The sequence below is a fragment of the Clupea harengus genome, chromosome 14 (assembly GCF_900700415.2).
Source record: "Clupea harengus chromosome 14, Ch_v2.0.2, whole genome shotgun sequence".
Lineage (NCBI taxonomy): Eukaryota > Metazoa > Chordata > Actinopteri > Clupeiformes > Clupeidae > Clupea > Clupea harengus.
In genome coordinates, this window is record NC_045165.1 from 27105305 (window position 1) to 27118056 (window position 12752).

The 12752-nt window shown below is 45.8% G+C and overlaps 1 protein-coding gene across 1 annotated transcript; it reads left to right on the top strand.

Moving 5' to 3' along the window:
• The first annotated feature begins 535 nt into the window (after positions 1-535).
• On the top strand, positions 536-12359 carry cdc5l (CDC5 cell division cycle 5-like (S. pombe)). The gene is made up of 16 exons (XM_012838103.2): positions 536-727; positions 1548-1651; positions 1834-1995; positions 2136-2263; positions 2349-2448; positions 2828-3046; positions 3150-3294; positions 3544-3732; positions 3866-4014; positions 4433-4595; positions 5277-5441; positions 6874-6954; positions 7254-7496; positions 8579-8776; positions 11110-11322; positions 11616-12359. The coding sequence occupies exons 1-16, from the start codon at positions 683-685 to the stop codon at positions 11721-11723; spliced, it is 2412 nt and encodes an 803-aa protein (XP_012693557.1). The 5' UTR covers positions 536-682; the 3' UTR covers positions 11724-12359.
• Positions 12360-12752: the final 393 nt, after the last annotated feature.

A 12752-nucleotide genomic window follows, 5' to 3' on the forward strand; every position in this document is an offset into this window, starting at 1 on the left:
GAAATACTTTTCTCTTCTCTCTCTACTTTTTGTCCATCCAGGCTCTACTGTACACCAAAGTAGTATTAGAAAGCAGGGCCTCTTAGTTTTGTGTATCAAGAGGAAGTATATTCTGCCCAAGAAGAGATGATAAAATAATAATGATAGTGTTAATAATAATAATGATCTCTTTATAAAACACCTTTCCGACTAGAAGCTATAGTGTGTGGTGTGTGTGTGTGTGTGATTATACGTGTATATAGTATATTCTATATATATATACACACAAATGTATATATACATGAATAGCACATGTTTTTCACTGTTATCTGTATATATGTGTAATACATTTTCAGCTGCATTTGGCTTATTTTGGTTTTTGGTTTATTCTGGTTCCAATTCCTTCGACACAAATGTTCAAATTCTAACCTGATTGCTCTATGGCCTCAAATACAACCTGCAAAGACACACTCCACTACACTAGGTGGCAAGCATGCACTGGTACTTGTTATGGCTCGTTTTTGAATCCAAGAAGGAAAACCTGTTACCCACAATTCCGTGAAACAGTTCTAGACGCCATAGTTGTTCGCGTTGAGAACTCAACGCGTTGTGACTGTGATTTGAATTTTCCCCAAAAGTTTCCCCTTTCCGGGTGTTATTTGTTGTTTCTAACTGTGAAGGTCTAAAATATCAATCTTCCAAGATGCCGCGTATTATGATCAAGGGTGGTGTTTGGCGAAACACCGAGGTACGTAAATGTGTTTAACAAGCTAACCAGTGTGGCTAACTACCATTAGCTTACCGCTAGTTCGCAGTAATGTTGAGGTAATATTAGAGGCTATGTAGCGTACTATATTAATTTATTCCGTGAATTCAGGATAAAGGAAGCGTATGTATGATCATACCTTTACATACAATTATGTTAGTTGTATTCACGCTGATTATAACCTCTGAACTTTGATAGTTTTGCAAACTGCACTAACTTGGCCCCCTTGTCAAGACATGTCGTTGCTAGCTTGGACTATCTTTAAATTAGCAGTCTAGGCAACGTTTAACGTTTACTATAATTTAACAGCCTATTGCCAGAGTGTTGTACTTGTCTAGTTAATATTTGCTACATAGTCTAACGTGATAAATTAACTCAAATTGTGATGCTCTTGTAAGAGAGCTGCATAGGAAGCTGTGCTAGCGAATAGATTGCTAGCAATAACTTAGTAAACATTGGCGCTAGATTGGAGTTAAGAAGGTTGCGTGTAAGCTTTTAGTTATGATGTTTGTGAAGGTTTTCAAGCTTGTTAACTGTCTGTCATATATTCCCCCTTATCAAGTCTATTTATTAGTTTATGACTAAACTGTTCTGTATTTGTTGCAATTCTTCATTTGGTAACCATCTGCTTGAGTGTAATATTGCCAACATTTTGAGACTGTCATGAGAAGTCCATGAAAGTTAACAGTGAACCGGGACCATTTTTGTTGAACATTTAAAGTTAACCAGTTACACCTATTTGTCAAGTTGAGTATACAACACATAGTGCTAGATCATTCATTTTCCCACTCTTCACTTGTAGGATGAAATTCTCAAAGCAGCTGTTATGAAATATGGCAAAAACCAATGGTCTCGAATTGCTTCGCTGCTGCACAGAAAATCAGCCAAACAGTGCAAGGCTAGATGGTAAGTTACCCCTTGCAAGTGTGTTATTTATACATTTTGTATTCCAAGTTATTGCAATTATATGCTTCATTTGGAAGTGTTACGGCTCACTGCATCTGTCATATATTAGTTAATATTAGTATTGGTTTACAGTGGGTGTCCAGTGGGTGTTTCAGGTGACATGAATGTGTCTTTTTGGTTAGGTATGAATGGCTGGACCCCAGCATTAAGAAGACAGAATGGTCCAGAGAGGAAGAGGAGAAACTGCTCCATCTGGCCAAGCTGATGCCCACACAGTGGAGGACCATTGCCCCCATCATCGGCCGCACTGCTGCCCAGTGTCTGGAGCACTACGAGTTCCTGCTGTGAGTGTGACGGCTGCAGACGGATCTACTTCATGTTGCTGTTTGGAGTAACATATCTGTATTAATTAAACAACATTTTTTGAACTGCTGTCTCTTAATTAACTTTTGAATGATTTTTGCCTTCTGTGTTTGCACTGCAGAGATAAAGCTGCTCAAAGAGACAATGAGGAGGATGCAGGAGATGACCCCCGCAAGCTTAAACCAGGAGAGATTGACCCCAATCCTGAGACCAAACCTGCCAGGCCCGACCCTGTGGACATGGACGAAGGTGAGCCTCAGTCTCTGTTATGGCATGATGTGATGGCAAACAGCTCTGTAGAAGCTGTAGTCTCATAACTACTGTGGTTTTCCAGATGAGCTGGAGATGCTGTCGGAGGCCAGAGCTCGTCTGGCCAACACTCAGGGCAAAAAGGCCAAGAGGAAAGCCAGAGAGAAGCAGCTGGAGGAGGCCAGGTAAAACACAGGATCCTCAGCTCAGTCACAGGCCCACCTGCAGTCTTCTCTGACTGGTAGTCATCGTCTGATAACATTGGACCATACCATTGTGCCTTGGTGCCTGGATTCTACTGTGAAAGAGAGAAAGATTATTGCCACATTCCCTTAATATTATAAAGACACTGTGTAATATATTGTTGAGGACCACAAAGTTTCAAATTACAATAGTTTCATCACATTTTCAAAACTGCCACCCTGTTTGTAACTCTGATACAGGTGCCTTGTTACAAGTTGCTGAATCTGTAAAATGATTCTAATGCTCAGTGCACTGTTGGAAATGCTGCATCTCCTTTTGACATCATTTTAACACTGGTGCCTCCTCTCCTCTCCGCGTTAGACGGCTGGCTGCCCTTCAGAAGCGCAGGGAGCTGCGGGCCGCAGGCATTGACATCCAGAAGAAGAGGAAGAAGAAGAGGGGCGTGGACTACAACGCCGAAATCCCCTTCCAGAAGAAGCCGGCCCAGGGCTTCTACGACACGTCCATGGAGAACTACGACGCCCTAGAGCCTGACTTCAAGAGACTCCGTCAGCAACACCTGGATGGAGAGCTGAGAAAGTGAGTGGAGCTCACAAAAACACTCTATTATGGAATGTTTTTATTCCTGCTTTTCCAAAAATGGTTTATTGTCACTTCACGTGTTACTTCTCCTTGACCGCAGCGAGAAGGAAGACCGAGAGCGCAAAAGGGACAGGCAGAAGATCAAGAAGAAGAAGGAGTCGGATCTCCCGTCAGCCATCCTGCAGACCAGCGGCGTGTCTGAGTTCACCAAGAAGAGGAGCAAGCTGGTGCTGCCAGCCCCTCAGGTTAGAAGAAGGGTCACCATGTCCCTTTCTGCCTGGTGTTACCAGCGGTGTGACCGTCTTCAGCTCACTCAGAGACCATGGCCTTCTGTGTTATTTGCATCACATGAAGTTGTTTTTAGTGGCATAGCAGGGAGTAAGACTGTGGGAAGGATCATGTGTGTGATTAAAGTGCAGATTTGAAGTGTAGGATATTTCCTGGTTCTGAAGCTGGCCCGTGTCTGTTTCACTCATGTGTGTATGTTCTTGTAGATTTCTGACGGCGAGCTGGAGGAGGTGGTCAAACTGGGCCAGGCCAGTGAGATCGCCCGCCAGACGGCCGAGGAATCCGGCATCACCAACTCGGCCTCCAGCGCCCTGCTGTCGGAATACAACGTCACCAACAACGCCATGGCGCTCCGCACTCCCAAAACTCCTGCCGCCCAGGACAAGATCCTCCAGGTGAGCCAACCCTCGCCACGCCGAAGAACCCACCACTGCTTCAAGATCACATGCTTGCATGAAGGTTTATCACGTTGGCCGGTAGCATGTGTAAGAACATATTGTACCTCTGTGTGTGTGACCCACTATACAGGAGGCCCAAAATCTGATGGCCCTGACGAATGTAGACACACCTCTGAAAGGAGGCCTGAACACACCCCTGCACGAGAGCGACTTCACGGGGGTCACCCCTACGAGACAGGTGGTGCAGACTCCCAACACTGTGCTCACCACCCCCTTCAGGTACGCTTCTGCCACATGTGGATGACTGGACAGATGGTTTTTGTGCTTATCAGTTCTCTCACCCCCGCAGACGCTACTACTATGCACAGAGGTGTTCTCTTAAGGTTTGGTTATGGGGAAGAAGTTCTGAAACTTGCATCAACGGTTTTTGTTACAGTTTTTGAAGCATGAAAGACATTTGTAGTTGTCCTCAGCAGATCCATGCAACATAACATAACAACAACAAAATGAAATCCTTTATGATTTCTGTCTTGGCTTTGTAATTCTACCCTGGTGGAAATTAGAGGCATATTTGTTTTGCTTGAACACAAACCCAGCTCGTTTCAGGTGTCTCTTCCAGGGACGATGTAAACACTACTGCTGCTGTGTCTATGCTGTTGATGTTTCTGATCACCTGTCATTGTCTCTTCTCCCGCAGGACACCCAGCCATGGCCAAGAGGGCATGACCCCCCACAGCGGCATGACCCCCAAACCCACGGTGGGCGTGACCCCCGGCCGCACCCCGCTGCGTGATAAACTCAACATCAACACAGAGGACGGCTCCGTCGACTACACCGACCCCGTCTTCACCAAACACATGGTATGCATGCAACTAAGCATCAGATGAGCTCACAGGCACATGACTAGTGTCCACTGCATCAGATGAGGTCACATGACTAGTGTCCACTGCATCAGATGAGCTCACAGGCATAAGACTAGTGTCCACTGCATCAGATGAGCTCACAGGCACATAAGTAGTGTCCACTGCATCAGATGAGCTCACAGGCATATGACTAGTGTTCACTGCATCAGATGAGCTCACAGGCATATGACTAGTGTCCACTGCATCAGATGAGCTCACAGGCACATGTCCACTGCATCAGATGAGGTCACAGGCACATAAGTAGTGTCCACTGCATCAGATGAGCTCACAGGCATAAGACTAGTGTGGGCTGTTAAATCATATTCTGTAGTCTACTCACAACTCAAAATCTAGGAGGATGCAGACATCTGATGCATGTTTCCATAATATCATTTAGTTAACATTTTGCATGCATCCAGGTGCCTCTTTTGTATACTTGCCTATCTGTTATCTGAACGTACCGCACTCTCCACTCCCACTTGTCTGATATTTACACAGATGTACATCTCACACATGGTCTCCTTACAGAAGAAGCTGTTCTTAAAGCCTTGGGTTTATACTAGCCACTGCTAACTGTGCTTGGTAGAGGTGGAGGGTCCTCTTAACACTAATTGTCCTCTTGTGAACCATCCATTTCAGCAACGAGAGACTCGTGAGCAGCTGAAGATGGCCCTGCTGTCACTGCCGGTGCCGAAGAACGACTTTGAGATCGTGCTGCCTGAGAATGCCGAGCGGGAGATGGAGGAGCCGGAGCAGGACGAGAGCTTTGTGGAGGACGCCTCTGAGATCGAGCTGCGCAAAAGGGTCAGTACATTTGTCTTTGCTGCTCTAGCAGGGTGCAAGGTTCAACGGCCTTCATTCAGGTTAGATATACTCCGTGCCTTTTACATGAGCGTAATGAAGATGATGGCGTCTAGGTCTGTGTTATGACGTGCACACCATATCAGCGGCTGGTTTGTTATCCAAAGGAATAAGGGCTGCTCGATTATGGCAAAGGTTTTAACCACGGTTATTTTTGGTCAATATTGAGATCATAATTATTTAACACATTGACTTGGAAACATCATGCATTCATTTAATAAAAAAAAAATTAAAATATGTAGTCTTTTTTTAACAGTGAATTTTCTTGAACTTTAAATATAATTCAACTGCAAAACATAAAGTAAATGTAAGAAAAAGATTAATTATACAACAGTTCGATTCGGTCTAATGATTTATTCATTTCTGATTGGACGACAGGCATTCCATGAGTGGAGTCAGACCACTAGTAATCACTCCACGTTTGATATGCTTTAACTATTGAATTGTTCGACATCTACATTCCATTCGTTCATTTTCCATTCAGTGAGAGAGCAGAATGGCTGGCAGCGATCTCATAGCTTTGGAGTGAGGAAAGGGAGCAAGTGGAGTAGGGGGAATGTACACATTAACATGGAACGTGAAGAGTTTTACGATCTAACATGGAACGTGAAGCGTGTATGAATTAACGTGCACAAATAGGCCCTCTGACTCAACTTGGCTGTACAGTGACCCTATTCGTTGCTTGGCGATGCTTGACCCCGTAAATGCTTGATGCCCGAAAAGACTTGACACCGAAAATGCGGGTTGGAACTATTTTTTCCGAGGCAGAGAATGAATAAACAAAATCTAAATAAACGAAAGGAAACACAATCTGGTGCATTCAAACTCAATTTGTTGGTTGTAGAACCGCTGTAGAAAAGCAATATGACACTCGTTCATAAGGTTGGTAAAGGATATCCTCACGGCTGTGATTACAGCTGAATTGGTTTCACCTTTTTCTTGTTGACCAAGGCTCTCTTCTGGTCATCTTGGCTCAAGCTGAACTAAACATGCCACAGTCTGGCTAGGGCTGGTTTGGGCTTTTAGGGAGGGTAGAAAGCACCCCGCTGTAAAGGAAAGGGGTGCGTTGCATTTGCAGCACAAGACAAAACGAGAGCATTTTCATTATCGTTGGAAGCCATAATCCCAATCAACCAAAGCCATTTCCTTCCCATGATGGGCATGTCAGCAGTGATCCGCATCTAGCCTTCAGCAATAACAAGATTCTGTTATTCAATGTGCCATGCACACCTCTGTAAACCTAATCGTTCAGTTATTGCAGGGTTCTGTGAGTATAACCTAATAAGTATGAGAGTATAATCTAATACTGTGTTGAGTAGGTGGTCATCTGTAAGGGATCTGTTTAATAATCTTGATCACCTGTCTCTCTCACCAGGCGGTCCGGGACGCGGAGCGGGAGAAGGAGCTGAAGCAGAGACACGTGGCCGTGCAGAGAGAGATGCCCCGCCCCACAGAGGTCAGCCCCGCCCACCTCAGAATGTGACAATGTTAACCGATGAGCATACTCTGAGAACATACATCAGCACAGCTCAAAGGGGTGTCTGATTTGTATTGATTTATTTTTAAATCAAAAATAGTCCATCAACACATGCTTTTTTATTTTTAGTCATTGTGAAAATCTGTAAGAAATCTGTTGGTTAGTAACGGACCTCTTGTCTATTTGCTAGTCCTTAATGAGTATAGTAGAATGGTGGAATGGTGTGTCGAAGTCTGTAGAAAGGTCTAAAGGTCAAACATGGCTTGTCTGACGGACAGGTGAACGAGACCATCCTGAGGCCGCAGAGCGTGGATCCCCCCCTGTCGGAGCTGCAGCTGGCCGAGGAGCTCATCAAGAGGGAGATGATCACCATGGTGCACTTCGACAGCCTGCACCACCCGTACGTCGAGGCCCTGAGCAAGAAGGTCAAGGGCGTGGGCTCCAGCTCCAACAACGCCGAGCACATCGCCTACCTGGACAAGACCCCCTATCACAAAGTACAAGAGGAGGACCTCAAGAAGGTTGGTGTTAGGGTTGAGTACTGTACCTTGCACCTCAAGGAATGTCAGGGATTAAACACTAGGCTTTGAGTGCACTACCAAGATTGTTTGGATTTTAGCATTGATTGAAAATGTATACACTTTTCCTAGGATTAGTTTTCTACAGTCAAGTTAAAAATGTCAAATCTGACAAAAGTAGTTAGACAGTATGTATCAGCATGTGGTGGCTGCACGCTTTTCATCGCTCACAGCCCTGCTCCGACTAGCTTCTGCCACATGGGAGAACTTGAGCTGTGAGATGAGCTGAGCTGAGCTGGTGCTGTACGGTTGGCCCTCGCCCTCGCCCTCTCTGAGGGCTCCAGAGGACATTCTGTGGTTTGCTTGAGGTTTGAGAAGCGGAGGCAAAGCCATGGTGTTTCTGCAGAGGCCTGCTACCCCTCCTGGAACAGTGGTGTGGAGTAGGACTCCGTCCCGAGCAGGACAACATGGAGGAAATCTGTGCCAGGTCTATTTGAAGTCTGCCAGAGAGAGAGAGAGAGAGAGCCAGATGCTGCCGTCGCAATAAACCGACTTAGAGTGTACATGTCATTTCCTGCTGACTCCTATAAGCATTTGTTTAATAGGAAGTAAACAGTGCTGAATGTGTGTCATGGGAACTCTGAGCGGTCCGTACACACACTGTTATTTGCAGTTTGTTGACAACAGATGTTGACTTCTAAATATCACACACAAAAAAAAAAAAGAATCAAATGTGGACAGAGACTGCCTCTGTGATGAGTTTGGACTTGGAGCCCATTAATGATTGTTTTCTTCTTCTCCATGTTCCCACGTCGCTGTCTAAACATTACATTGTCATCAGGCTGTCATAAGTCATTATCACTAAAGGGAACATTTGAAGAGCTTTGATCATGAATAATGAAAAAAAAAAAGAAAACATAACTGCTTACTTGAGTCTGTGAGAACAGGTTTGATTAAAGTAATGTGCTGAGGGGGCTCTTTACCAGACATCTTTTGGAACTTAGTTTGGATTGTGGGTTTTGTAAGATGAAAGTATGAAGTAGTAAATACCAGTAGTAAAAAGGTTGTTTTTTGTTTTTCTCCAGGCGTCGGAGCTGCTGACGCAGGAGATGGAGGTGGTGAAGCAGGGCATGGGCCACGGTGACCTGTCCATCGACGCCTACAACCAGGTGTGGGAGGAGTGCTACAGCCAGGTGCTTTACCTGCCCGGGCAGAGCCGCTACACCCGGGCCAACCTGGCCAGCAAGAAGGACCGCATCGAGTCCCTGGAGAAGAGACTGGAGGTAGGCTGAACCCCCTCCGCATGCAGCCGTCATTGGGCTCTCCGCCCAGTAGGTGGCAGTGTTGCACAGCTCTGAGTTGCTATCTGCCAGTGTGACTTGCAGAACAGAAAATGCCCTTGAATATTGAAGGACGTTGTTTTTGTTCTGTTTGTAAAAGCATCAGTTCACAATTTTTTTTTTCCTACTCTCAAAAATGTCCAATTTGAAGCTTAATTGCGCTTTAATTACAAGCTATCATTCTGTCTGAGAAATGTGGCTCCAAAGTTTTTTTTTTTTTCTCTCTCTTTTTCCTTCACATACAAGCGAAGATTTTCCCAGAAGGAAAATGGCCTCAAATTATATTTTCTGTAATTATGTCATTCATCACTTAATCCTCGATTCCCATTCCCCCGTTCTCACATTTGTGGATGAAGTTTCATGACTTGAATGTCAGCCGCCTTTTTTTAAGTAATTCCAGCCAATCGCCCTCGTCTTTTTGTAAATAAATGAAAAGGATTGAAACGGTGACAGTTTAATCAGCTTAATCATGCAAGGGTCATAGACTAATTAAGAGTCCCTGTGGTGTAATCACGCGTCTATGAACTGTTTTAACGCCACTCAAAACAGCCTGTGGCCTTAAAGACACTGGGATGTGTGCTCTGCATTCAGAGACAGGGAGAGAGAGATAGAGCGAGGAGGAGGGGAAGGGGGAGAGAGAGTGAGAGAGAGAGACGGAGGGAGGAAGAGAGACGCATATGTGCAAAGTTTCAGTTAATCAAGGGGAGCCGTCTCCACAAAGGGTGCGTTTGTTTCATATTTTTTGGCTCTGAACACTGGGCGGAAACTTGGAGCCCATTCACACAGCAGCGCTCTCGAAGGCGACGGGGGCTGGGGGCGTTGTGTGGGGGGGGGTGGAGAGGCTGGGTGGGATGGGGGTGGGTGCAGTCACTTCATTCAATGAAGCAACAGGATTTGTAGTTCTGGCAGCTGCATACCACATTTATCAAATAGCAGCAGGAGCCTCTGAAGCTGCACACCAGCGCTAACCCCTGGGGGAGTGTGTGTGTGTGTGTGTGTGTGTGTGTGTGTGTGTGTGGGAGGGTGTGCAGTGTCTTGTACCCCCCACAACCCTCCACCCCCTTACAGCGGCAGGCATCTTGAAACGGCAGCCTCCATCCCCGCCGACGGCCCCCCTCAGCGCAGTGCCGTGGCGACCGCAGAGTCAACAAGGCCAGCGGGTTCACGCACTGAGGCTGCACACGGCCAGCCTGCACTGAGGGGGGTGTGTGAGACGGTGTGGAACTACAGATGCACTCTAATGCTGCTGCTGCTGCTGTAGTTTACCATCAACACTTAAGCTAGGCTAACCGCTCCTTCTCCATTCACTTTCACCATCACTCCCCTGTTATTTACAGTCACTAGGTTTCTCTGTTTCACTCCCTTAGTATTCCGTTTCTCTCTCTCTCTCTCTCTCTCTCTCTCTCTCTCCTCATTGCACTTTTGTCCTCCCATCTCCTCATCCCCTCTCCTGTGACTCTGGCCCAAGTGCATGAGGATGCCCAGGCTGTTATTTTTATGTCTGCTTTAATTGTGCAAATGACCCTACTCTGGCCACCAAGAAGGGCAGGAATGGGAGTGTGTAAGCAGATCCCTGTTGGAAAGGGGTGCAATGGTCTGGTAATAGGGGAACTCGGAGGAGATGCAGTGTGTTGTTGCCATGGAACGTGTTGACGTTGGACGGGTTGTGTTGTTTTTCCTCTCGTAGTATTGTTTTAAGCACTGGCTGTTCTTCTGCAAGTCACAGGTAATTGTAAAACTAACCCCTTCTGTGAATGGTTTGTGTTGAGTTGGTACTCAGTATGTAATTTCTTTCTTTTTTTTTTCTTTTTTTCCCTACTGCCTCGCTCATATGTTCTTTTTGTGCTGCCAGCATTGGAAAACATAATCAGCACTTAGAGCTTTTATCCAGATCTCTGCTGAAGCATCAGTGTTTGAAAACAGAAACTCTCGCATGAGTTTGCACTTTTGACTCCGGCTGAAAAACGGCCCTGGTGTATTGGTGTGACCTGTCAACAGCAGTCGAGATGATTTGGAATTCCCCCTGCATGATGTATGTTTGATCTAATGCTGTGCCTCTAGCAAAGAAATCAAATAAAGGTCATCATTCTTTCAGGTACATTGTGCACAGCCTCAAAACCGACCATTTCCTGGAAGCATTTTTGTAGCCCCCCCCCCCCCCAAGGATAAACGATAATGCTAATACTTTTCATGGAGGTCGTTTTTGGGAAACAAACCCTAGAATGGTTGCCTGGGAACCTGATGTTGCAACTTTGCTGTTGCCCCTCCTCTCTTAGATCAACCGCGGCCACATGACCATGGAGGCCAAGCGAGCGGCCAAGATGGAGAAGAAGATGAAGATCCTGCTGGGCGGCTACCAGTCGCGCGCCATGGGCCTGGTCAAGCAGCTGAGCGACCTGTGGGACCAGGTGGAGCAGGCCCACATGGAGCTGCGCACCTTCGGGGAGCTCAAGAAGCAGGAGGACCTGGCCATCCCACGCCGCCAAGAGGTGAGGGGCTCATGGGTCCTCAGAGGGAACAGACCATGTCAAAACAAATATACTATATCCATGTAAATGTGAAATGTAATGACATTTTAGAAGTTCTGAGAAGATGCTTTGAAAGAGGTAGGTCAAACCATTGCCTTGTGATGCGGCTGGAGTGATTGTCAGTACATTATTGGGCTGTTGAGTTCAAAGGGTTTTGTGGCTAAATAGGCTTGGTTGTAATATGCTGGTCGGTACATCAGCGTGGCTTTGCCTTCCTCTGTTCTGACGTGCTGTGGCGTTGTGTTTGATTCCAGGCCCTGAGAGAGGACGTTCAGAGACAGCAGGAGCGGGAGAAGGAGCTCCAGCAGAGGTTTGGAGACCTGCTCCTGGAGAAGGAGACCCTGGTTGGGGAGAAGCTTTAAAACCAAACGGAACTGAACGGAACTGAATCAGACTATCATTCATAGAGCTGGGCTGCTCAGAACCAGCTCTCTCTCTCTCTCTCTCTCTCTCTCTCTCCCTCTCTCCCTCTCAGCTCCAAAGCATGTGACCCATAACCCTGGACCGCTACGCTCTCTGTGCTGCTGGTCAAGCAGAAAACTAGCTTCAAGCACGTCTCTCTCTGTGCGCGTGTTTGTGTGTGTGTTGCTGTTTGTCGGCTTTCACGTTTTGTGTGGGTGCTGGACATTATGACTCGATTCGACTGATTATGACTTGATCCTGTGTCTCAGCTTTGGCTACAGTGTACAGGGGGATGCTGTGGACAGGTAATGTTTTGTGAGCAGTTAATGTGAAGTTAACACGTCACAACATTTAATGTTTTAAAATTAGCAAAAAAATTGATTTGTGGATATTGCTTTCGGTGATCTGAAACAGTGTACATAGCGCTATGCTAGATGTCAGTTATTTTTTACATTTGTCAAACTAGGCCCTCAATTTCGGTTTAACGTTGGATTTGGCTTCCTGTACTTGGTTTGCATCAAGTGAGATGAATGGTCCTTAAAGGCAAGGTGAGGGGTGCCTTGGTATGGTAATAAAATGTACTGTCGATTCTAAAATAATGTCTTGTTTTTTTTTTGCCACATCACATTCAGTCAAAATAGTGGTCAGGTGTGTTCAGACACAGGGCGACTAGTATTTTTAGTATTAAAACCTACATCCTAATGAGTTATTTTTCATATTTTACCCAGCTCTTATAGAATTACAGCTTAAGCTACTCGTGCTTATTTTCTAGCCAGTTCAACTCAATGGAGCAATTGAATACGCCTCCCTGACAAATTGACGTTTTGTCCTGCACCTTAACTCAAACGTTAGTGCTGGCTAGCCCCTAACTGCTGTGTTATTACTACCTTTTGGAGGAAACCTGCCGCTCTGAAAGCTTGGGGGACTCTGGGCGAGTAACTTTATCTCTTCTGTTCGTGTCGAGCTCTAATTACAGTATTCCATAAACG

Coding starts and splice junctions, on each gene's coding strand:
- cdc5l (XM_012838103.2), top strand. CDS start 683: ATGCCGCGTATTATGATCAAGGGTGGTGTTTGGCGAAACACCGAG. Junction 3,733..3,865: donor CCCAGGACAAGATCCTCCAG/GTGAGCCAACCC, acceptor CCCACTATACAG/GAGGCCCAAAATCTGATGGC. Junction 8,777..11,109: donor CCCTGGAGAAGAGACTGGAG/GTAGGCTGAACC, acceptor CTCCTCTCTTAG/ATCAACCGCGGCCACATGAC.